The sequence below is a fragment of the Nerophis ophidion genome, linkage group LG19 (assembly GCF_033978795.1).
Source record: "Nerophis ophidion isolate RoL-2023_Sa linkage group LG19, RoL_Noph_v1.0, whole genome shotgun sequence".
Classification (NCBI taxonomy): domain Eukaryota; kingdom Metazoa; phylum Chordata; class Actinopteri; order Syngnathiformes; family Syngnathidae; genus Nerophis; species Nerophis ophidion.
In genome coordinates, this window is record NC_084629.1 from 43,683,481 (window position 1) to 43,710,816 (window position 27,336).

At 39.5% G+C, this 27,336-nt stretch overlaps 1 protein-coding gene across 1 annotated transcript in view; it reads left to right on the forward strand.

Moving 5' to 3' along the window:
* lrp2a (low density lipoprotein receptor-related protein 2a) overlaps positions 1-27,336 on the forward strand; it is a 175,081-nt gene that overhangs the window by 18,715 nt on the left and 129,030 nt on the right. Inside the window, exons 2-11 of the mRNA XM_061880085.1 lie at positions 7,870-7,977; positions 9,344-9,466; positions 13,125-13,241; positions 13,596-13,706; positions 14,788-14,901; positions 14,974-15,090; positions 16,516-16,659; positions 16,734-16,853; positions 16,932-17,060; positions 20,405-20,574. Coding sequence (XP_061736069.1) covers positions 7,870-7,977; positions 9,344-9,466; positions 13,125-13,241; positions 13,596-13,706; positions 14,788-14,901; positions 14,974-15,090; positions 16,516-16,659; positions 16,734-16,853; positions 16,932-17,060; positions 20,405-20,574 — 1,253 coding nt within the window. The remainder of the gene's footprint in view (positions 1-7,869; positions 7,978-9,343; positions 9,467-13,124; positions 13,242-13,595; positions 13,707-14,787; positions 14,902-14,973; positions 15,091-16,515; positions 16,660-16,733; positions 16,854-16,931; positions 17,061-20,404; positions 20,575-27,336) is intronic.

Sequence of the window (27,336 nt, forward strand, 5' to 3'; positions counted from 1 at the left end):
CCGAATTCTTACCTTAAATTGGGTTTATTTAAATTGTCTTGCTATGTTGAATATAGTGGTCTTCGTCAGGTATCTTTTTCAAACCGTGAGTTGTCCAATAACTGAAGCAATTTTTCCCACAACATATAATGTCAATCTAATTTATCTGAATAAATGTTTTAAAATATGAACACAAAGCACATTTGTGGAGAATAATATTGTTTTACATGCAGCAAAATACATTTTCACCTTCTTCATTAAAGTGCTGGCACTCACAACTTTCTTTGACACCATGGTGCATTATTTTGCAGTCGTCCAAAAAGAAGCACCAACATGTAGGATTCTTTGTTTAAACACTCTTTTCTGTAAAACAATAAATGGGCAATCTAATGATTTGGCCGTATAATAACCGAAACAATATACAACAACCAAAACAACGTTTCTGTTGAAATGCATGTAACATGAAAAGTGTAGCCAATGAAAATTGAGATACCACTGAATTAGTTCCGTGGTTGGTCAGACCACTAAGTGCCACCATAGTGGTCAGACCACTAAGTACCACCATAGTGGTCAGACCACTAAGTACCACCATAGTGGTCAGACCACTAAGTACCACCGTAGTGGTCAGACCACTAAGTACCACCATAGTGATCAGACCACTAAGTACCACTGTAGTGGTCAGACCACTAAGTACCACCGTAGTGGTCAGACCACTAAGTACCACCGTAGTGTTCAGACCACTAAGTACCACCATAGTGGTCTGACCACTAAGTACCACCATAGTGGTCTGACCACTAAGTACCACCATAGTGGTCGGACCACTAAGTACCACCATAGTGGTCGGACCACTAAGTACCACCATAGTGGTCTGACCACTAAGTACCACCATAGTGGTCCGACCACTAAGTACCACCACAGTGGTCTGACCACTAAGTGCCACCATAGTGGTCCGACCACTAAGTACCACCACAGTGGTCTGACCACTAAGTGCCACCATAGTGGTCCGACCACTAAGTACCACCACAGTGGTCTGACCACTAAGTACCACCATAGTGGTCCGACCACTAAGTACCACCACAGTGGTCCGACCACTAAGTGCCACCATAGTGGTCCGACCACTAAGTACCACCACAGTGGTCCGACCACTAAGTGCCACCATAGTGGTCCGACCACTAAGTACCACCACAGTGGTCCGACCACTAAGTGCCACCGTAGTGTTCAGACCACTAAGTACCACCATAGTGGTCTGACCACTAAGTACCACCATAGTGGTCTGACCACTAAGTACCACCATAGTGGTCAGACCACTAAGTACCACCATAGTGGTGTGACCACTAAGTGCCACCATAGTGGTCGGACCACTAAGTACCACCATAGTGGTCGGACCACTAAGTACCACCATAGTGGTCCGACCACTAAGTACCACCATACTGGTCTGACCACTAAGTACCACCATAGTGGTCCGACCACTAAGTACCACCACAGTGGTCCGACCACTAAGTGCCACCATAGTGGTCCGACCACTAAGTACCACCACAGTGGTCCGACCACTAAGTGCCACCATAGTGGTCCGACCACTAAGTACCACCATAGTGGTCAGACCACTAAGTACCACCATAGTGGTCAGACCACTAAGTACCACCATAGTGGTCCGACCACTAAGTACCACCATACTGGTCTGACCACTAAGTACCACCATAGTGGTCAGACCACTAAGTACCACCATAGTGGTGTGACCACTAAGTGCCACCATAGTGGTCCGACCACTAAGTACCACCATAGTGGTCAGACCACTAAGTACCACCACAGTGGTCCGACCACTAAGTGCCACCATAGTGGTCCGACCACTAAGTACCACCATAGTGGTCAGACCACTAAGTACCACCATAGTGGTCAGACCACTAAGTACCACCATAGTGGTCAGACCACTAAGTACCACCATAGTGGTCAGACCACTAAGTACCACCGTAGTGGTCAGACCACTAAGTACCACCATAGTGGTCTGACCACTAAGTACCACCATAGTGGTCAGACCACTAAGTGCCACCATAGTGGTCCGACCACTAAGTACCACCATAGTGGTCTGACCACTAAGTACCACCATAGTGGTCAGACCACTAAGTGCCACCATAGTGGTCCGACCACTAAGTACCACCATAGTGGTCTGACCACTAAGTGCCACCATAGTGGTCCGACCACTAAGTGCCACCATAGTGGTCCGACCACTAAGTGCCACCATAGTGGTCCGACCACTAAGTACCACCATAGTGGTCAGACCACTAAGTACCACCATAGTGGTGTGACCACTAAGTGCCACCATAGTGGTCGGACCACTAAGTACCACCATAGTGGTCGGACCACTAAGTACCACCATAGTGGTCCGACCACTAAGTACCACCATACTGGTCTGACCACTAAGTACCACCATAGTGGTCAGACCACTAAGTACCACCATAGTGGTGTGACCACTAAGTGCCACCATAGTGGTCCGACCACTAAGTACCACCATAGTGGTCAGACCACTAAGTACCACCATAGTGGTCTGACCAACTTGTGGAATAATCAAGATGTCTTTTAGTATGAAAGTTGAGTTGAGATGATGGTTCCAGCCCAAAGGACTATTGAAATATGGGACTGGCCACAAGCAGCGTGACCCAGAGACCAGGCTGTCAGAGTTGCACATTCCTACTTGGAGAGTTGTGATGGAGTGTTCTGCCATTCAGCTATGCTGCCTGAATCAAGCCCTGGCCCCCGCCCCCCCCTGGAAGATGTCAGTGGATGTAGCGTGGTGGTACCTTATCTCCACAGATGCCACTCATTGGGAACATCAAAAGGGGCTTTGGTATGAGCGCAGAAGAGGATTGTGTAAGGTCCTGGATGGGGGAGCGGGTGGATGGCACGCATGTCTCCACCACTCATCAACCATGCTAGCAGCACATTTCATCACACTTTAAACATTAAAACATCCTTCTCATTACTTGTAGAATGTCTACGGAATTACCCCTGCTCCTGCTTTTGGACCCAGGCAAAAACAACCCCAAAGTCCTTTTGAAGATTTTAATTTCATCCTCATGGTACTTTTTTGGTAAATTTCCTGAAAAGATTTGTGTATCCGGTTCTCGCCTAGAGTTTAGACAAACTTTTCCATGTTCCTGAAGGTTCAGGTGCCAGTAGCACCTGTACTTCCTTCATTACTTTAAACCTCAATCTATATACTACTTAGGGTTGCAGAGGGGTGGAAAGTTTCCGGTAAATTTCCGGAAATCTACCACGGGAAGTTTAAGCTCGGGAAGTTTGGAAATATTGACCATTTTTTGGTTATTCAAAGTTGGACACCGTCCATGAGAATGAATGAGAATGAATGGGAATATACGGGAATGAATGGGGAATTGTGATGATGATATATTATTGGGCTCTTGTCTACATGCATCTTTGTGACATACCTGACCTCGCTCTTTGCACACTATTTGCTAATGTACACCGCCTTGGTTGGGGTGAAATGTTTCCACACATCAGATGATGTACGTGGCATTATTAGGGTCCGCCCTGCCTATGGCAAAGGACTCTGTCCAGTCTATAGTGGATCTAAAATAATAGTGTGAGAGTCCAGTCCATAGTGGATCTAGTTAAGAGTGTGAGAATCCAGTCCATAGTGGATCTAACATAATAGTGTGAGAGTCCAGTCCATAGTGGATCTAACATAATAGTGTGAAAGTCCAGTCTATTGTGGATCTAACATAATAGTGTGAGAGTCCAGTCCATAGTGGATCTAACATAATAGTGAGAGTCCAGTCCATAGTGGATCTAACATAATAGTGAGAGTCCAGTCCATAGTGGATCTAACATAATAGTGAGAGTCCAGTTCATACTGGATCTAACATAATAGTGTGAGAGTCCAGTCCATAGTGGATCTAACATAATAGTGTGAGAGTCCAGTCCATAGTGGATCTAAAATAATAGTGTGAGAGTCCAGTCCATAGTGGATCTAACATAATAGTGTGAGAGTCCAGTCCATAGTGGATCTAACATAATAGTGAGAGTCCAGTCCATAGTGGATCTAACATAATAGTGAGAGTCCAGTCCATAGTGGATCTAACATAATAGTGAGAGTCCAGTCCATAGTGGATCTAACATAATAGTGTGAGAGTCCAGTCCATAGTGGATCTAACATAATAGTGTGAGAGTCCAGTCCATAGTGGATCTAACATAATAGTGAGAGTCCAGTCCATAGTGGATCTAACATAATAGTGAGAGTCCAGTCCATAGTGGATCTAACATAATAGTGTGAGAGTCCAGTCCATAGTGGATCTAACATAATAGTGTGAGAGTCCAGTCCATAGTGGATCTAACATAATAGTGTGAGAGTCCAGTCCATAGTGGATCTAAAATAATAGTGTGAGAGTCCAGTCCATAGTGGATCTAACATAATAGTGTGAGAGTCCAGTCCATAGTGGATCTAACATAATAGTGAGAGTCCAGTCCATAGTGGATCTAACATAATATTGTGAGAGTCCAGTCCATAGTGGATCTAACATAATAGTGAGAGTCCAGTCCATAGTGGATCTAAAATAATAGTGTGAGAGTCCAGTCCATAGTGGATCTAGTTAAGAGTGTGAGAATCCGGTCCATAGTGGATCTAACATAATAGTGTGAGAGTCCAGTCCATAGTGGATCTAACATAATAGTGTGAGAGTCCAGTCCATTGTGGATCTAACATAATAGTGTGAGAGTCCAGTCCATAGTGGATCTAACATAATAGTGAGAGTCCAGTCCATAGTGGATCTAACATAATAGTGAGAGTCCAGTCCATAGTGGATCCAACATAATAGTGAGAGTCCAAAGGACTCTGTCCTTTGCCATAGGCAAGGACCCTATTGAATCTGTAACGTTTCTTATTATTATTCTTTCTTTCTTGCTTTCTTTCTTTATTCCGCACCGTCGCACCCCAATTTCACCCCCTTAACATGCTTCAAAACTCACCAAAGTTAACACACACGTCGGTCTGGCATGCCTTCCCAACTTATTAAGCAACCGAACCCCAAAAATGAAAATTGCGCGCTAGCGCCCCCTAGGAAAAAAAAAAAAACAGACTTCTTGTAACTTCCATTAGGAATGTCGTAGAGACATGAAACAAAAACCTCTATGTAGGGCTGACCTATACCTAAATTTCATAATTGTATCTTCTGGGGCAAAAATCAACAAAAATTTTGCAAAAACCCCTTTAAAGCAAAATTTTCGCAAAAAATGCAATTTTTGCCTCTTTGAACTATAATTTGACCCCCTTAAGATGCTTCAAAACTCACCAAACTTGGCAGACACATCAGGACTGGCAGAAATTGCGATCTAATGAAAAAAAAAATTTTAAAAACTCAAAATTGCGCTCTAGCGCAATTTTTGAATAAAACACAAAAAAAACTGCTCCTAGGAAGAGAAAACAGACAAAACTGCTTGTAACTTCCAGTAGGAATGTCAGAAAGACATGAAACAAAAACTTCTATGTAGGTCTCTCTTAGATCTACATTTAGATGATTGACATCCTTCGGCCAAAATCAACAGGAAGTGAAAAATTGCCCCTTCAAAATAAAAGTTTTGTGAAAACCCGTCACCGTTTTCAAATCGAAACTCCTCCCAGTGCGTTTGTCGTTTCGGCTTCAAACTCGCACAGGAAAGAGATTGAACCCTTTTGATTAAAACTGTCGAACAACGTTTTGATTATTGCTCCGGTTTGGATTTTATGCGCCTTCAAAAAACCCCTGCGCAAAGTTTCCTGAAAAAATGTCTTTTTTGCCTCTTTAAACTGTAATTTGACCCCCTTAAAATGCTTCAAAGTGCAAGTTAAAGCTCTACTATGCAAAGCAAAAGCCTTTTATCAACAACATCCAGAATCGCCGATCTGTAATTTCCACCCTTAACATGCTTCAAAACTCACCAAATTTTACAGACATATCAGAACTGGCAAAAACTGCCATCTAATAAAAAAACAAAACCCAAAAATCAAAATTGCACTTAGCGCCCCCTAGGAAAAAAAACAGACAAAACTGCATGTAACTTCTGTTAGAAATGTCGTATAGACATGGAATAAAAAACTTCTACGTAGGTCTGACTAAGATCGGGACTCGGGACACGGCGGCGGCGGCGGCGGCGGCCAACGGCGGACCCGACCAACGCTGCTTGCAGCTTTAATTCTCTTTGTATTCATTTATTCTTGTAAAAGACTAATGCGATGCCACACGGTAAATAGTCAGCTAAACAATTGGAATAGTCTTTCAAAATATTTGACTGATGGATAAATGAATAGAAATAGTCTAGATCAGCGGTGTCCAAAGTGTGGCCCGGGGGCCTTTTGTGGCCCGCAGTGAATTGTTTAGCGGCCCGCCACACATTCTGTAAATGCTACTGCAAAAATAAAAATAAAAACATTTAAAAAAGTGTAATGAGGTGAAATCTAACTAGAACAAGTTGCAATGTTGACACAAAGCTGCCATGCAGGCTGTTTTTTTCTTCTTCTTTTGCCTATCTTTATTTTTCTTTTTTTGCCATTGCTCCAAAAAAAAATCAATGTTATAATGAATTATTGACCTATTCAAGGCTTAAATATTTCACTTTAAAATGTTTTAATATTGAAAATATTACATTGAACAAACATTTTCTTTGACAAGAGCTTAAAACCAAGAAAATAATAATTCAAACGTAAAATCGACAGATATATCTGAAGTTGATCTCGTTACTTAAGTGTTGTAAGTAAAAAAAAACTAATAAAAATGTATCACTTTATGGGTGGGGCACATTTTTTATCCTAAATATATTTATTGTGATTTTTTTTAATATTTTCACTGTGATTATTAAATAATAATAATAATTAAAATCAATGGTGTCCTGCATTATTGATCTTTTTAAGGCTCTAATTATTCACATCAAACATTGCTTTCTGAATGTTTTGGGCAGTGGTCGAAATGTTGCAGATTTCAGTGTTATTGTAAAAAACAAAGTTGTCTCTGACAGAACAGGCATAAAACCTTTTTTTTTTTACTTTATATCAACCTGAAGTTGATATACTGTAGATGTTTACTATAGGCATCTAATAATAATAATTTGACTTGTTTTTAACATTACATTTATGGTCCCCGGAAGCCCTGAAGGTAAAAAAATAAAAATAAATCCATATATTTTGTTACAGTTTGAAAATGAAAAATATCAAAATGGCGCCCGCATGCTTTATTTTTTCCGTGTGCGTCCCTCTGTAGAAAAAGTTTGGACATCCCTGGTCTAGAAGAATAAATGAAGAGTCAATCAGGATGCTAAATCAAACTATAAGCTACATCCTTGTCTGACAAGAGAATGGCTTTATTTACTATTTGCTGCTTGAACTTTACACATCTCAAAAAAGGTCAATTTGTTAGCGTAAATGAATGAGATTTAACATAGAGAAAATTAGCATCACGGCTAACGGAGAAATATAGTAACAAGCAATTACACTTCAATTGAACTTAAATATCATAGATCAAATATATTTACCCCAGTAATATCAACTCTTACTTGACTGGATGAAGTCCTTGGGCTCAAATACTACTACTCAAATACTCAATAGTCCTGCTGTAGTGTGTAGCATGCTGGCAATTATCTGCACATGTGATGGAGGAATGCACAGTGTAGGGTTGAAATTGTACTGAATTTGCATGAAATCAGGTTGTTTAGCTAATAATCATGCTGCAAGATCTGCCATGTTGCATTCAATGTTTATTCCCATTCATTAATTTCCATGTATTCCCGTTAATTCCTAGGAAAGTTTCCAACTTTGAATATTCTTTGAATTTTGCAACCCTAATACTACTTGAAGCTAAAATGTACTGTGTTTGTGTCTATGTGTGTGTGTGTGTGGTGTGTGCGTAGGGTGTGAACTTGGGCAGTTCCGCTGTGGGACGGGCCGATGCATCCCATGGGACTGGTACTGTGACGGGACATCGGACTGTTCGGATGACTCTGATGAACACGAGTGCCGTAAGTTGCCCAGCATCCCCACTCACAACCTAGCGATGTTGAAATCATATTTTTTGATGGACTTGACTTAAATGTTGCTTTCCAGCTTGAAATGATTCAGCAGGATCATTTCATAGGCAATCATCAATCAATCAATCAATGTTTACTTATATAGCCCTAAATCACTAGTGTCTCAAAGGGCTGCACAAACCACCACGACATCCTCGGTAGGCCCACATAAGGGCAAGGAAAACTCACACCCAGTGGGACATCGGTGACAATAATGATCCAGTGGGACGTCTGTGACAATAATGATTATGAGAACCTTAGAGAGGAGGAAAGCAATGGATGTCGAGCGGGTCTAACATGATACTGTGAAAGTTCAATCCACAATGGATCCAACACAGTCGCGAGAGTCCAGTCCAAAGCGGGTCCAACTCAGCAGCGAGAGTCCCGTTCACAGCGGAGCCAGCAGGAAACCATCCCAAGCGGAGGCGGCTCAGCAGCGCAGAGATGTCGAGGCGGATCAGCAGCGCAGAGATGTCCCCAGCCGATACACAGGCAAGCAGTACATGGCCACCGGATCGGACCGGACCCCCTCCACAGGGGAGGGTGGGACATAGAAGAAAAAGAAAAGAAACAGCAGATCAACTGGTCTAAAAAGGGAGTCTATTTAAAGGCTGCAGTATACAAATGAGTTTTAAGGTGAGACTTAAATGCTTCTACTGAGGTGGCATCTCGAACTGTTACCGGGAGGGCATTCCAGAGTACTGGAGCCCGAACGGAAAACGCTCTATAGCCCGCAGACTTTTTTTGGGCTTTGGGAATCACTAACAAGCCGGAGTCCTTTGAACGCAGATTTCTTGCCGGGACATGTGGTACAATACAATCGGCAAGATAGGATGGAGCTAGACCGTGTAGTATTTTATACGTAAGTAGTAAAACCTTAAAGTCACATCTTAAGTGCACAGGAAGCCAGTGCAGGTGAGCCAGTACAGGTATATATGTATGTATATATGTATATAAAGGTATATACAGTATAGGTATATATGTATGTATATATGTATATAAAGGTATATACAGTATAGGTATATATGTATGTATATATGTATATAAAGGTATATACAGTATAGGTATATATGTATGTATATATGTATATAAAGGTATATACAGTACAGGCGTAATGTGATCAAACTTTCTTGTTCTTGTCAAAAGTCTAGCAGCCGCATTTTGTACCAACTGTAATCTTTTAATGCTAGACATGGGGAGACCCCAAAATAATACGTTCCAGTAGTCGAGGCGAGACGTAACAAACGTAGTAATTGGTGATATTTGCTGTATTTCTACATGTTTGTGTAAAATGATGCTATTCTATTCTTGCCTACAGCTCAGATAACATGTGATGAAAGTCACTTCCAGTGTCTGAGTGATGGTGAGTGCATCCCAGACGTGTGGGTGTGCGATGATGAGGAAGACTGTGAAGATGGTTCAGACGAGCGGCAAAACTGCCGTAAGTACATTGTGTATCCATTATTACTTCTGCTAAGTAGTTATGTAATACTTGGGGTTTTTTTGGTCTGGTAATTATTTAGCAACATAACTCAAAAAGTTAAGTGTGGAATTTCAGGAAAAATTTCAGAAAAGGTCCGAAACGGAATAAGAACTGGAGAGTTTCTACTACTTTACCTTCCATTTACATTACAAGGCTCAACTTATTTCTGTGTGCGTATTTTAGCAGCCCTGACCCCACCTCTACCCATGGAGACAAAGAAAGTGGATTACTGACTAGAGGTTTCACTCTGTTGTACAAACCCTGTTTCTAAATGAGTTGGGAAATTGTGTTAGATGTAAATATAAACAGAATACAATGATTTGCAAATCCTTTTCAAGCCATATTCAGTTGAATATGCTACAAAGACAACATATTTGATGTTCAAACTCATAAACTTTATTTTTTATTTGCAAATAATAATTAACTTAGAATTTCCTCAGTTTGGGAACTGAGGAAACTAATTGTTGAAGCTTTGAAAGTGGAATTATTCCCCATTCTTGTTTTATGTAGAGCTTCAGTCCTTCAACAGTCCGGGGTCTCCGCTGTCCTATTTTACGCTTCACCACACATTTTCCATGGGAGACAGGTCTGGACTGCAGGCGGGCCAGGAAAGTACCCGTACTCTTTTACTATGAAGCCACGCTGTTGTAACACGTGGCTTGGCATTGTCTTGCTGAAATAAGCAGGGGCGTCCATGATAACGTTGCTTGGATGACAACACATGTTGTTCCAAAACCTGTATGGACCATTCAGCATTAATAGTGCCTTCACAGATGTGTAAGTTACCCATGCCTTGGGCACTAATACACCCCCGTACCATCACACATGCTGGCTTTTGAAGTTCGCGCCCATAACAATCTGGATTGGTTATTTTCCTCTTTGTTCCAGAGGACACCACGTCCACAGTTTCCAAATATAATTTGAAATGTGGACTTGTCAGACCACAGAACAAATTTCCACTTTGCATCAGTCCATCTTAGATGAGCTCGGGCCCAGAGAAGCCAGCGGCGTTCCTTGGTGTTGTTGATAAATGGCTTTTGCTTTGCATAGTAGGGTTTTAACTTGCACTTACAGATGTAGCGACCAACTGTAGTTACTGACAGTGGTTTTATGAAGTGTTCCTGAGCCCATGTGGTGATATCCTTTACACACTGATGTCTGTTTTTGATGCAGTACCACCTGAGGGATCAAAGGTCCGTAATATCATCGCTTACGTGCAGTGATTTCGCCAGATTTTCTGAACCTTTTGATGATTTTACGGACCATAAATGGTAAAATCCCTAAATTCCTTGCAATAGCTCGTTGAGAAATGTTGTTCTAAAACTGTTCGACAATTTGCTTCCAAAGTGGTGACCCTCACCCCATCCTTGTTTGTGAATTACTTAGCAATTCATGGAAGCTGCTTTTATAGCCAATCATGGCACCCACCTGTTCCCAATTAGCCTGCACACCTGTGGGATGTTCCAAATAAGTCTTTGAAAAGTATTCCTCAACTTTATCAGTATTTATTGCCACCTTTCCCAACTTCTTTGTCACGTTTTGCTGGCATCAAATTCTAAAGTTAATGATTATTTGCAACAACAAAAAAAGTTTATGAGTTTGAACATCAAATATGTTGTCTTTGTAGCATATTCAACTGAATATGGCTTGAAAAGGATTTGCAAATCATTGTATTCTGTTTATATTTACATCTAACACAATTTCACAACTGATATGGAAACGGGGCTTGTAGTTGTCAAAGACATCAAGGATCTGGACCAAAATTACAACTCCCAGAGTAACCACAACAATAACAACGATAATGGAGTCTGACGGAAAACAAACATCGATAGTCAACTACAAATTTACAACGCTCGAAGGGATTCTGAACCTTCATCCACACTTGTAGACATTCAAAATCTTGCTGAACAGGAATATATGGAACTGAAAACCTTCAGCAGCAAAGATCACAATAGTCCGGGATTAGATCAGGATGTAGAGCCGGATACAAATCTTTTCTTGCACACCAGGAATAATTGTTTTTATTATGCAGACAAACAATATAATGGAAACGTTAAAATTGCTTATTCATTTTGGTATATAGCTCGGTTGGTAGAGTGGTTGTGCCAGCAACTTGAGGGTTGCAGGTTCGATCCCCTCTTCTGCCATCCTAGTCACTGCCGTTGTGTCCTTGGGCAAGACACTTGACCCACCTGCTCCCAGTGCCACCCACACTGCTTTGAATGCAATATAGATATTGGCTTTCACTATGTAAAGAGAAAAAAAAGAGAAAAAGCGCTATATAAATATAATTCACATCACATTTCAACAGCAGAAGTTTGAATGCAGACTACATTATTGTGAAGCATTTTTTGGAACTATTCAACGAACATTGATGGAATTTTCAGGAAATTTCCATAAAAAAATTCCTCTTATCTTCTCCAATCACACTCCTCCCGTATGCTTTCTCCTTCTTCCCCTTACGGCCTTGCACGCCCTGCTCTCTCATCCCGCGCTGTGCTGACAATTAGGGGAGATGTAGTTCATTTTAAACCGGCAAACGCAAAAGCGCCAGAAAAAAACCTACACTCACTATTTTCATACCGTCATTATCGTGATGATTTTGAAACTGCAAGACTGCGGTACCTACAGTGCTGTTAATTACCTTAGGATGTTCAACTTGTCTCTGTGTGCGTTTGCTCGTGGCCTGGGCCCCGCCTCCACCCACAGGGACAAAGGGAGTGGATTCACCCTGTTTATTTCAGCAATTAGAGATAGGTCTTTGCTGCCTCGGTGCTTTTCTAGGGATTATTCTAGTTAGAATCTCAATTCAACTCATTCAAAACCACTCCCTTCACTATTCTTATTTTAGAATTCCATTCAGTTTTCATTTCAATGGGTTTTATTTGGTCTGGCCAAAATGGAATACGCTGAAGCTAACAGGCTATTATGCCGACACTTTCCACATTCACTTTGTACGCGTCAAATAGAGAAAAAAAACAAAAACAAGAAATCGATCTCGAGATAAAGAAACACAGGAAAGGACTCTTAGAGATTGTAGTACTTGCATGTAAATACATTACCAATATATACATATGTATATACATACATATATAAATATGTATATACATACATATATACATATACACATCTGCACATGCAATTGTTCAAATTGTTCAAATGCAAAATTGTGCATACACTTTTTTCTTTCTTTTTTCTTTTCCTTTCCTATTTAATGTCATTGTAACATTTTCTATCTGACTAAATAGTTCACACAGTCATGAATAAAGCCACACATTAAAACAGAAGAAATATGTGAAAGTCAAAGATGATGTATAATATATGACGGAAGCACCCTGCCGTCATGATAAATGTTTGACAAATATATTTTATTTAATACCATTGCTTTAGTGTTTTGGGTAATCTGCTGTAAAAATGTTAGTCGCTCTTTAGTCTGGAGCTCAACTCCTCGCTCTGATATTCACAGTCTGGATTCAGCCACTGTGTGTTGTCTCTCACCGCGCATTTCTGCTTTTATTTCTAAAGGCAGACTTCTCCATGGCGCTCCTGTGTGGGCTGCTTCTCATGACTACAGTCTGTAGGACGTGCTTGTAACACCTATGTTGTTTGTCCCCAGCTGGGAGGACATGCACCAGTGGACAATTCGGCTGCAACAACGGTGCGTGCGTGCCGGCAGAGTACCGGTGCGACCATCTGCCTGACTGCACGGACGGCTCGGACGAGAGGAACTGCAGTAAGTCTCCTCCCAAAGTGGTTTATTTCAACTTCTGTGGCATCGGAATCAATTTCTGGAGATTAAGAGGCTCGCTGACGGCCCACAGTGTGCTTCTTGTTGTCAGAGGTTGATTGCAGATTCCTGGGTGGATTAGTCCAGCTGAAGTTCAACTGCTCTGCAGCTATTGTCCCGCTCTCAAAGCACCACACTCTATAGGAATCCCACAATTGCAAGAATGCGGCTGCAAATGCTGTCGCTACAGTTAAATTGTCCCGGCTTATCCCTCACATGCGCCAAGCTTTTCACTCCTTGTCGGGCTGTCGGGCTGACATGTGTGCATTATGTTGCTCAGATGATGATCTAATCTTTCAGATTACCCAGAGTGCATGGATCTTAGATGTGCTAATGGCGCCTGTTACCAGCGTACTCAGCGATGTGACCACATACTGGACTGTCGGGACGGCTCTGACGAGACCAATTGCAGTAAGTCCATCCTGGACCTTCATGTTGGAATTAGGGTTGTCCCGATCCGATATTTGCATCGGATCAGCCGCCGATATTTGCCAAAAAATGCGTATCGGCCATGCATGGGGAAAATGCTGATCCAGATCCAGTTTTTTAAAAACTTCCGGTCCGTGTTTTACAACGCACCGATTTGAATAATACATTACACTTTTCTGCTGCTCCCTAATTTCCGTTCCGCATTTCCCAGCACACCTTCAACACATCCACAGGTCTGTGTCCAAACCGTTAAGATGGCCATGTGAATTAAAAGTAACCAGTAAAAATGTCAGCTGTGTGGGATTATTTTACCCTACAAAACGAAAAAGATGAAGAGGTGGAGTGCAAAACATGCCACAACAAAGTCAAGCGTGGTGGTAAAATTGTAAGACAATTTAATGACTCTTGCGAGTGAGAGGCTTTTTCGCACAGCCTCACTCATCATTGTTGAACACAGGAGCAGGCTGACACCTGAGCATCTTGAAGTGCTCGTCTTTCTTAGAAAAAATCTCCCTATTATGCTAGGACTTCAATTAGTATCCCCCCCCTGACTGGGGCAAACAATTGAAGGGAGTGTGTAGATAGATTTTTTTTTTTTTAGTTCACTCTTGTTCGCGAGCAAGTATTGATGCGGAGTTATAGACATTCTATCCCACTCAGGTGGTTTGTGTGTTTTGCTTTACATCATTATTTGCACTTTATACTGTTCACTTTTTTACTGTTTAATGATGCCATTTCTGTTTGCAATGTATAATTTTGTCTATTTTGTGTTTATCCTTGAATACCAACCATTGTGTATTATTCAAACTCACCTAATTCAGCTGGCTAGTTGTTATCAAGAGTACTAAAACCCTTTTCAACATGAATCTGACAACTAAATAACTTCAAACTTTAATACATGCTCGGATAGGCCTGTATCATTATCGGATCGGAAGTGCAAAAACAACATCGGTATTGGATCGGAAGTGCAAAAACCTGGATCTGGACATCCCTATTTGGAATCATGGCGATAAAAAGTGAAAGGTTACACTTGACGAGATATCTCTTTCTCTCTTTTCTGTAGCACAGCACTGCAATGCAGGCTTGTTTCCCTGCCAGAATGGCATGTGTGTCCCTCAGCGTTACATCTGTGACCACGATGACGACTGTGGGGATCGGAGCGATGAGCTCAACTGCAGTATGCCAGCCCTTCTACCTGCTACCTTCATCCCCAGATCACTTCTTCTCTAATAGTCCTCTTCATTTGCAGCCTATCCTTCATGCAGGGGCAACTACTTCACCTGCCCCAGTGGCCGCTGTATTCATCAAGTATGGCTTTGTGACGGAGAGGACGACTGTGAGGACAACGCAGATGAAAAAGGCTGCGGTACGGATATGGAAAAAGCAGGATTTGGCAGCATTCATGTCACTGCTTGCTGCACATCAGTGCCATTGTCCGCATGCCAAGATTATATGAAAAATTCTTTATCTTATTATTTCTTCTGTTTTCTCAAACTCAGCTGGCTTCAAGCAGAGCTCCCCCTCTGTCTGATAGCTTCACTTAATGTCCAAATACGTACAGCCGCCTCGCTGTGATGTCACAACGTAGCCAGAGTGCAAAACAACGCAGGCAGAGATTAGATTAGATTAGATAGTACTTTATTTATTCCGTCAGGAGAGTTCCTTCAGGAAAATTAAAATTTTCAGCACAATCCCATTCTAGTTTAGACAAACATTACAGGGAGACAGAACAGGATCGCTGACGGGTCTGCCGGCTTCCAGCGCCCCTTACAAAAAAGATGAGATACAGGTAAACAAGGAGGGGGAATAGAAGATTAAAACCAAATAAAAAAAATCGGTCTTAGCCTGGGCCCTGGAGAGGAGGTGCAGACTGAGGCCAAGGGAAAAACAACAACTCATAGCCATGGTACACATCCCTCTTCCATGTGTGTAAGAGGGAAACATCAAACATCAAAGAACACAGAGGACATTAAAGACATTAAAGCAGCAGATACAACCAGACACTTCTACATACTAGCTATGAATAAAAAGTAAAAGAAACATATCCACTGTGGTGGCCTCTGGGGTGTTCCACGCCATCGTCCGCTGGGGTAAAAGAGGGAGCATGGCCAGAGACAGGAGCAGACCCAACAAAGCACAAAGCAAGGCATCCAAAGCTGCGTTCGAGCTCAGGCCAAAATGCATGAACTTTCTGGTTTGATGTTAACATGAGTATCCGACATAGTGACAACATTTCAGAAAAGACTAATGATCATTTTCCATCCCCTTTATAAGCCAAGCCCTGCTTTATTGCCGTGCCCCAATCATTGATTATTTGCTTTTCAACATACTCCTACTTCAATCTTACTTTGAGGACCAAATTTCTTTGGCACGAAAAAGGAAACGCTTTAGCAGTTTGTGGGCTTACTTGTGGCCTTTTTTATACGAGAAGTGCTGGCTAGAAGCTTGTTTTTTCTTGTGCTCCTCCGAGTGTATCATTCAAGTGTTGGAAGAGCTCTTTGTTGCATATGATTGTGCAACCCCCCTCGCTCCCTCCCAGCAAAGGGCTTTAGAATTCATCCACATGGCTGTGAAGAGTGTGTTTTTAGAGGATGGGCTCTAGAAGCCCCCTCTGACCCTCCTCACACTCCCTTCCGCCGCCCTGCATTCATTTAAAGTGACAGTCCTTGTCACCATTGTATAAAGAGGAGTGCCACCTTCCTTGTCTTACACTACTTTGCAAGCCTGTTGTATGTTGATGTGTAGATGCTGGTACGGGCGACAGGTGATGACTTTATTTTGATGTCAATAGACAATGCACGACAGGAGTGTCACCCAGGAGAATGGCCATGTCCGTCCTCAGGTGCGTGCATTCCTATGGATCAGCTGTGTGATGGCACGCCGCACTGTCCTGATGGAGAGGATGAAACCAACGCCACTGCCGGACACAACTGCAGTTAGTTCCACTCTATCTGAACCTTTCTAGTATTGTTCACAGGGGCTAATTTTCATTCTTTTTTATTTTCTCAGGTATTTGGAGTTGTTCCTCTCTGAGTTGTGAACATCGCTGCCATCCCTCCCCTCACGGAGGGACCTGTTCCTGTCCTTCCGGATACATCGTCAGCAGCAACGACAGCCGCTCATGTATAGGTACATCATTCCTCCATACGGTAAATATGAGCCAGTGCCTTATGATGAAATGGTTGTGACGCCTTCTTTCTATTCGAGACTTTGATGAGTGCTCAATGTGGGGCGTGTGTGACCACCTGTGCGAAGACCGCGTGGGTTCCCACCATTGCAGCTGCAGGGAGGGTTACATCCTGGAGCAGCACAGATACTGTCGAGCCCATCCGTCCAGTAAGTGTCGTGTTTCTTCTCTGTCCGTCATACACCTTTTTACATCTGACAATGAACCTTCTAAAGCAGTGGTCTCCAGCCAGCAGTCCGTGACGCATTTGCTAGCGGGCCGCACAGAGACATTTTCTCCTACTTAACTTTGGCCAGTTCCAGCAGACACACCAATAAGCTTGTTCATAGATGTATTAGAAAACTCCTGATAGGAAGTGGCCATTTGCTATATTTGTTACATCTTTGTCACATGGGACAATGCACATTAATCAACATATGGAATGTCAAGGTGCCAAATGGTAGCCAAAAGCTAGGTTCCATCTGCAGTCCAAGATGACCTAAGATCAGAGCAGATCAGGAACAAAGTGATCGAAGGAGTCCAAGTGGAGAAGTGCTAAATTGTTGCATAAAATAGTTGTGCTGAAGGAAGAAAATACACAACTTCTTTAGCCTAAAAAGTTAAAGTGCTGCTATTATTGCACATCGTCCTATTACAAAAGTAGTTGGCAATAACGGATGTATTTATGCATGGAAAATTGGACCAAAAAGCTAACATTAGTGTATGAAATATTGCACAAAATATGAATTTATCACTTTTAGAATGGAAATAGTAATCCACAGAAATCTATTGGAACTAATGTCAAGTATTTCTAGCTTTCTTATCCTGTACATCCATGCTCTTGTCCTTGAATGTGATGTATCACCTATAACCCATCACATACTAAAGCCAAAAAACCAAGCCTACTACTAGCAAAATGAGCAAAAAGCAAAAGTCTATGGAGAGCTTCTTTGCAAAGGGAAAAGTCCACTAATTGAATGTTAGGCTGAGTTTTTTCATGTATTCATTTTTCATGCACTTATTTGCTAAATGTATCTGCCAAACGTGAGAAGAATGCCTACATTAAACCGGGCCCTGGTGCCAAAAAGGTTGTGGAGCCCTGGTATAAACAATGCTCATTAGCATGAAAGCCTTTCCTGTAGACGACCCCCAGGGCTGCTTTGCCGAGCCACTGCGCTCCTTCCTGCTGCATTGTTGCCTCTACATTGTTGTTTTAGTCCACATCTCTTGGCTTTGTGACGTGGAGAGGCTGACCTCTTTGGCTTCTGTCTCAGTGAGTGAGAGGAGTTTGCTTTGGTCGTGAGTGGAAAACACTTCACCTTTCTGCGGTGGTGTGGCGTCGGGGCCAGCAAGACCTTCTCTGCTAGCTCAACATAACCACAAATCACCATCATCATTAAAGACAATTACATTTTAATTGACTTTCCCTAAATATTAAAAAGTATTCATATTGTCTTCATGTCATATTATTCTCCTTCCTTGTTTTTAGGTTAGAGTTTGTATCCAATCAGAATTCAGCTAGCTTATGTTGCCATGCTGTACCAAATCTGCCTTCACAATCTACAATGTGTGCGCACTGTAAGTGAACGGGCACATACAGTTGATTGATAATTGCCATAGCCAATGAGATCAGGAGTTGTTGTCAATAAGGCCTTCTAGACATTTACGCCTCCTCTGATTGGATACTCACTGGGATCGTTAGCAGATGAATTTGAGAACACATACAGTTGATTGACAGTTGCGATAGCCGATCAGATCCCAGTTGACAGTAGCCTTTCTAGGTGGCCTGACGTTAACGAGACTGTGATTGGATACTCATTTGTCACTGCAAAGTAAGTATCCAATCACAAGTTGCAATTGACTGAAGTGTAGCGCCGTAGCCATGGCGGGCTAGCAGAGGAATCACTTTTTTAACCCCGCAGAGAAGGAGAGCAAAACGTTGATCCGGTGGCAGATATATATTTGCGAGGCCATTTTCAAGAAGGATATTTCAAGAGAAACTACATCTTGTGAGACGAAGTCTGCCAACCGTGGAAGTTAGCTCAGCTGTCCCAGCGATGAAATGGGGAAAAGCCCGCCACTTCCACTAGATTCAAGCGCCTACCAGCGATACCACTGGCTTATGCGGCGTTAAGCGGGTGCTACAAATGGTCAGTTCAGATATTTTATTTCTTTATTTTTTAACGTTTAACATGTTTTTTGCTATTTTAATTTGGACAGTACCACATAAGATGTGTTTGAATTGCTGATGCGGGTTTATTGATTTTTAAATGCGCCAGAAAAGAACCCATTTGTACACTGTTGTTCAATGGCCAGTAGTGTGTAAATGTGTTCCTGTATGTATCTCAAACTCAATTGGCCTGGGGGCCACTGGATGCAGAGTCTGGGTGAGGCTGGGGCGCGGATTTCTTAAAAAATATATTTTAAATGTCTTTATTTTTATTTTCAACACAAAATAAAATCAAAATATAAATGAACAAAATGAGAATTAAGTAATATGAGGCAACGCAAATTAAACAATAAAAAAAACCAAATGTTGGTTTGAATTTGTCCAAGTTATCGGGGACCGTTATTACTGACGGACAGGTGTCGCAGTGTGACTGCAGCCAGGCCCATAAGAATGATAAATAAATGATAAATGGGTTGTACTTGTATAGCGCTTTTCTACCTTCAAGGTACTCAAAGCGCTTTGACATTACTTCCACATTTACCCATTCACACACACATTCACACACTGATGGAGGGAGCTGCCATGCAAGGCGCCAACCAGCACCCATCAGGAGCAGGGGTGAAGTGTCTTGCTCAGGACACAACGGACGTGACGAGGTTGGTACTAGGTGGGATTTGAACCAGGGACCCTCGGGTTGCACACGGCCACTCTTCCACTGCGCCACGCCGTCCCTAAAACTCTCATCTCCATGGCAACGTTTCTGTTGCTTTCATTTATTTGCCGCTTTTCCACATATGCAGGGGTAGGCAACACAGAATGTTGTTGGAGGGGGCGAGGGGGGGCTCGGTGTGGGGGACTCGCCATGGAATTCATAAGTTACGGTAGCACAATTAGCCCCGAACGGGCTAAACCAGACATACCACACCGTGATTGGTAGATTCCTTCAGCTCCGCACACGACGCTGTCAAGCGCCATTCATGTAAAACTCACGGGCCGCACTAACATTAAACTTTTATAATAAGGTGGGGGCCGCCAAATAACGTCCCACGGGCCGGGTGTCTGAGACCCCTGCTGTATAGTGTTTCTCCAGCAATGCTCATGTGGTGACATAAAGATGGTATTTGGAGAGGTCATCATTGAAGTGGGACGTCACTGAAGGCCGAGGTGGGAAACACACGCCCGCCTTGCCTTTTTGACACAGTGATCTAAAATATTTTGAAGGTTTAGATGCACAAAATGCAATCAACTGCACACTGAAAAAAATCCAAATAGAAATACACAATTTCTTCCACACATTCTTTTTTTGTTTTTTTGGTCAATGATTTTATTTGCCTTCCCCTGCAGCCGGAGTCCCGTGGTTGGTGTTTTCTAATGGCAGAGACCTGCTCATTGGTGACATCCACGGCAATAGTCTGCACACTTTGGTGCAGTCACCAAACAGAGGGGTTCCAGTCGGAGTGGACTTTCATTTTCAGCTCCATATGGTTTTCTGGACTGACACCATTCAGAATAAGGTATTTATACATTACTATAACACTTTTTATTCCCCAAGCAGGTTTGGTCCGGTTTCAAGTAGAGATGGGTATAAACAATACTAAAGTGTTTAGATCTTTTTCTTAATATTATTGTTACAAAAATATTGTTTTGGTGTTTTTTCTTATTGTTTACAGAGTCAGGGAGTAAGTGTCTGGATACAGGAAGGCAAATGATTTAAATGGCGGCCAATACTGTAGTAGTTTTTGCTTTTGCACTTTAGTTTCTTGAAAAAGATTGTATGTGGCATTCAATACCACACATTTAATACTTCATCTGATTTACCACAAAGTTAGCAAATTCTGAATTTAATAAGATAAACTTTTTAAAAATGTGTTATTATGTTTACTGTCATTAATTTCTATAAAACATGTTCAGCTCTATAATCTGTAATCAAACTATTGGCTCGGTATCATTGGCCAATAGACATGTTATTTTTATTAATCAGTCCAACAAAATAATACACAATAATACCATAATAATACAATTCCAATTCCAAAACCAAAGCGGGCCCAGCAACATTCAGAATAGCAATAAACACAGAAATTGAGAGGACACACAAACACAACACAAAACAATATCAACAACAGTATCAATATTAATAAGAATTCCAAATCCCTCATTGACATTATCATCACAGCCACTTATAAGAAATAATGAACAATAGTTTTACTGTGACTTACACTTGCATCACATCTCAGAAGCTTGACAACACACTGTGTGCAATATTTTACACAAAAATAAGAGAAGTCATATTTTAGGTTCATTGAACTGTTAAAACTAAATTAAATCATGGATCCCATATTGTAATATATGACTCAATATTATCTAAATCAAATGCAGTTTGTTCTACTGGTATCATCTCCATAGCTTGTTTACACCACTCAGTATTTATTATGTGTGAGTATTCATTATGTGTGTATACCAGTCAGTTTTTATTATGTGTATGTATTGTGTGTGTATACAAGTCAGTATTTATTATGTGTGAGTATGTGTTGTGTGTATACCAGTCAGTATATATTATGTGTGAGTATTTATTATGTGTGTATACCAGTCAGTATATATTATGTGTGAGTATTTATTATGTGTGTATACCAGTCAGTTTTTATTGTGTGAGTATGTATTATGTGTGTATACCAGTCAGTATATATTATGTGTGAGTATTTATTATGTGTGTATACCAGTCAGTTTTTATTGTGTGAGTATGTATTATGTGTGTATACCAGTCAGTATTTATTATGTGTGAGTATGTATTATGTGTGTATACCAGTCAGTATTTATTATGTGTGAGTATTTATTATGTGTGTATACCAGTCAGTTTTTATTATGTGTGAGTATGTATTATGTGTGTATACCAGTCAGTATTTATTATGTGTGAGTATTCATTATGTGTGTATACCAGTCAGTATTTATTATGTGTGAGTATTTATTATGTGTGTATGCCAGTCAGTATTTATTATGTGTGAGTATTCATTATGTGTGTATACCAGTCAGTATTATTATGTGTGAGTATGTATTATGTGTGTATACCAGTCAGTATTTATTATGTGTGAGTATTTATTATGTGTGTATACCAGTCAGTTTTTATTATGTGTGAGTATGTATTATGTGTGTATACCAGTCAGTATTTATTATGTGTGAGTATTCATTATGTGTGTATACCAGTCAGTATTTATTATGTGTGAGTATTTATTATGTGTGTATGCCAGTCAGTATTTATTATGTGTGAGTATTCATTATGTGTGTATACCAGTCACTTTTTATTATGTGTATGTATTGTGTGTGTATACAAGTCAGTATTTATTATGTGTGAGTATGTGTTGTGTGTATACCAGTCAGTACATATTATGTGTGAGTATTTATTATGTGTGTATACCAGTCAGTTTTTATTATGTGTGAGTATGTATTATGTGTGTATACCAGTCAGTATTTATTATGTGTGAGTATTTATTATGTGTGAGTATTCATTATGTGTGTATACCAGTCAGTATTTATTATGTGTGAGTATTCATTATGTGTGTATACCAGTCAGTATTTATGTGTGAGTATTTATTGTGTGTGTATACCAGTCAGTATTTATTATGTGTGAGTATGTGTTGTGTGTATGCCAGTCAGTATTCATTATGTGTGAGCATTTATTGTGTGTGTATACCACTCAGTATTTATTATGTATGAGTATTTATTGTGTGTGTATACCAGTCAGTATTTATTATGTGTGAGTAGTTATTATGTGTGTATACCAGTCAGTATTTATAATGTGTATAACACTCAGTATTTATTATGTGTGAGTATTTATTGTGTGTGTATACCAGTCAGTATTATTATGTGTGAGCATTTATTGTGTGTGTATACCAGTCAGTATTTGTTGTGTGTGAGTATTTATTATGTGTGTATACCAGTCAGTATTTATTATGTGTGTATACCAGTCAGTATTTGTTATGTGTGAGTATTTATTATGTGTGTATACCAGTCAGTATTTATTATGTGTGAGTATGTGTTGTGTGTATGCCAGTCAGTATTTATTATGTGTGAGTATTTATTGTGTGTGTATACCAGTCAGTATTTATTATGTGTGAGTATTTATTGTGTGTGTATACCAGTCAGTATTTATTATGTGTGAGTATGTGTTGTGTGTATGCCAGTCAGTATTCATTATGTATGAGCATTTATTGTGTGTGTATACCACTCAGTATTTATTATGTATGAGTATTTATTGTGTGTGTATACCAGTCAGTATTTATTATGTGTGAGTAGTTATGTGTGTATACCAGTCAGTATTTATAATGTGCGAGTATTTATAATGTGTATAACACTCAGTATTTATTATGTATGAGTATTTATTGTGTGTGTATACCAGTCAGTATTATTATGTGTGAGCATTTATTGTGTGTGTATACCAGTCAGTATTTGTTGTGTGTGAGTATTTATTATGTGTGTATACCAGTCAGTATTTATTATGTGTGAGTATTTATTATGTGTGTATACCAGTCAGTATTTGTTATGTGTGAGTATTTATTATGTGTGTATACCAGTCAGTATTTGTTATGTGTGAGTATTTATTATGTGTGTATACCAGTCAGTATTTGTTATGTGTGAGTATTTATTATGTGTGTATACCAGTCAGTTTTTATTATGTGTGAGTATGTATTATGTGTGTATACCAGTCTGTATTTATTATGTGTGAGTATGTATTATGTGTGTATACCAGTCAGTATTTATTATGTGTGAGTATTTATTATGTGTGAGTATTCATTATGTGTGTATACCAGTCAGTATTTATTGTGTGTGTATACCAGTCAGTATTTATTATGTGTGAGTATGTGTTGTGTGTATGCCAGTCAGTATTCATTATGTGTGAGCATTTATTGTGTGTGTATACCACTCAGTATTTATTATGTATGAGTATTTATTGTGTGTGTATACCAGTCAGTATTTATTATGTGTGAGTAGTTATTATGTGTGTATACCAGTCAGGATTTATAATGTGCGAGTATTTATAATGTGTATAACACTCAGTATTTATTATGTATGAGTATTTATTGTGTGTGTATACCAGTCAGTATTATTATGTGTGAGCATTTATTGTGTGTGTATACCAGTCAGTATTTGTTGTGTGTGAGTATTTATTATGTGTGTATACCAGTCAGTATTTGTTGTGTGTGAGTATTTATTATGTGTGTATACCAGTCAGTATTTATTATGTGTGAGTATTTATTATGTGTGTATACCAGTCAGTTTTATTATGTGTGAGTATGTATTTGTGTATACCAGTCAGTATTTATTATGTGTGAGTATGTATTATGTGTGTATACCAGTCAGTATTTATTATGTGTGAGTATGTATTGTGTGTGTATACCAGTCAGTATTTATTATGTGTGAGTATGTGTTGTGTGTATGCCAGTCAGTATTCATTATGTGTGAGCATTTATTGTGTGTGTATACCAGTCAGTATTTGTTGTGTGCGAGTATTTATTATGTGTGTATACCAGTCAGTATTTATTATGTGTGAGTAGTTATTATGTGTGTATACCAGTCAGTATTTATTATGTGTGAGTATTCATTATGTGTGTATACCAGTCAGTATTTATTATGTGTGAGTATTTATTGTGTGTGTATACCAGTCAGTATTTATTATGTGTGAGTATGTGTTGTGTGTATGCCAGTCAGTATTCATTATGTGTGAGCATTTATTGTGTGTGTATACCAGTCAGTATTTGTTGTGTGTGAGTATTTATTATGTGTGTATACCAGTCAGTATTTATTATGTGTGAGTAGTTATTATGTGTGTATACCAGTCAGTATTTATTATGTGTGAGTATTCATTATGTGTGTATACCAGTCAGTTTTATTATGTGTGAGTATGTATTATGTGTGTATACCAGTCAGTATTTATTATGTGTGAGTATGTATTATGTGTGTATACCAGTCAGTATTTATTATGTGTGAGTATGTATTGTGTGTGTATACCAGTCAGTATTTATTATGTGTGAGCATGTATTGTGTGTGTATACCAGTCAGTATTTATTATGTGTGAGTAGTTATTATGTGTGTATACCAGTCAGTATTTATTATGTGTGAGTATTTATTGTGTGTGTATACCACTCAGTATTTATTATGTATGAGTATTTATTGTGTGTGTATACCAGTCAGTATTTATTATGTGTGAGTAGTTATTATGTGTGTATACCAGTCAGTATTTATTATGTGTGAGTATTCAATATGTGTGTATACCAGTCAGTATTTATTATGTGTGAGTATTTATTGTGTGTGTATACCACTCAGTATTTATTATGTATGAGTATTTATTGTGTGTGTATACCAGTCAGTATTTATTATGTGTGAGTAGTTATGTGTGTATACCAGTCAGTATTTATAATGTGCGAGTATTTATAATGTGTATAACACTCAGTATTTATTATGTATGAGTATTTATTGTGTGTGTATACCAGTCAGTATTTATTATGTGTGAGCATTTATTGTGTGTGTATACCAGTCAGTATTTGTTGTGTGTGAGTATTTATTATGTGTGTATACCAGTCAGTATTTATTATGTGTGAGTATTTATTATGTGTGTATACCAGTCAGTATTTGTTATGTGTGAGTATTTATTATGTGTGTATACCAGTCAGTATTTATTATGTGTGAGTATTTATTATGTGTGTATACCAGTCAGTATTTGTTATGTGTGAGTATTTATTGTGTGTGTATACCAGTCAGTATTTATTATGTGTGAGTATGTGTTGTGTGTATGCCAGTCAGTATTCATTATGTGTGAGTATTTATTGTGTGTGTATACCACTCAGTATTTATTATGTATGAGTATTTATTGTGTGTGTATACCAGTCAGTATTTATTATGTGTGAGTAGTTATTATGTGTGTATACCAGTCAGTATTTATAATGTGCGAGTATTTATAATGTGTATAACACTCAGTATTTATTATGTATGAGTATTTATTGTGTGTGTATACCAGTCAGTATTTATTATGTGTGAGCATTTATTGTGTGTGTATACCAGTCAGTATTTGTTGTGTGTGAGTATTTATTATGTGTGTATACCAGTCAGTATTTATTATGTGTGAGTATTTATTATGTGTGTATACCAGTCAGTATTTGTTATGTGTGAGTATTTATTATGTGTGTATACCAGTCAGTATTTATTATGTGTGAGTATTTATTATGTGTGTATACCAGTCAGTATTTGTTATGTGTGAGTATTTATTATGTGTGTATACCAGTGAGTCTGAGTTGGACAGTATGGCCAAAGATTTTGATGGTGACATTCCTTACTTGAAGTGCAAGCATCTTAAATACTCCCCATAATGGTCCTGAGAGACTGCAGCTTCTACAATATAGTTGATATATTTTAATGGCAAAAGTATTATTCCTACTCTTTTTCTGACATGCTGGCGCTGTAATTAAACTCTAAAGTTAGACGTCCGATTGACTTGAACATTTCCAAACTGCTCAATGTCTCTACGAACATTTTGTCATATTAGAGTGTTTAGAGCAGGGGTGTGCAAGGTGTTTTCCTGGGGGGCCACATGGCAGTCATGTCTGCCCTCAGAGGGCCGCTTTAACCGTGAATATAAGAATTTCCTAGTATAATCGCCTCATTACATTATTGCATATGCATTTGGTTATTGGATTTTTGTACGTACAAATTGATGGTAACTTGCAAGTGAAGGTGACAAACAGATATTTAAGTATTTAAGTGTTATCTTTTTTACAAACAATCATAGTATATAGTACTTAGTGGTGCTAAAAAATGTTTTATTTGGTTGTTTTTTTTTCAATCACATTCGAATCCTGAATTTTGTATTAGTTTTCAAAAATCGTTTATTTTTATTTTTTATTATTTGATAAAAATAAAAAAATAAAACATTTAGGCCATCCCTATGCTTTCTTGATGCACGTATGTGTCATACGTCAGCAAGCAGAAGGAGGTTTTGTAACCTGCAAGCTGTCTTGTTAAAGTGTTGTTATTATTATACACAATAATACACTGCAAAAATCAGTTTGAATCAAGAATGGTGTTGAATAGAGTATCCATTATGAATCAAATCCTCACCCCGAGAATCGGAATTGAATGGCGAGGTGCTCAAAGAGTCACACCAATAGCAATGGAATATTTGCTATATATCAAAGTGTAAAACATGAAATTTCATTTTTTCTGTCAAAATGGAAAGAATGAAAACATTTAGTAGGAAGAAGAAGTATCCACATTATCTCCAGGCTTGGCAG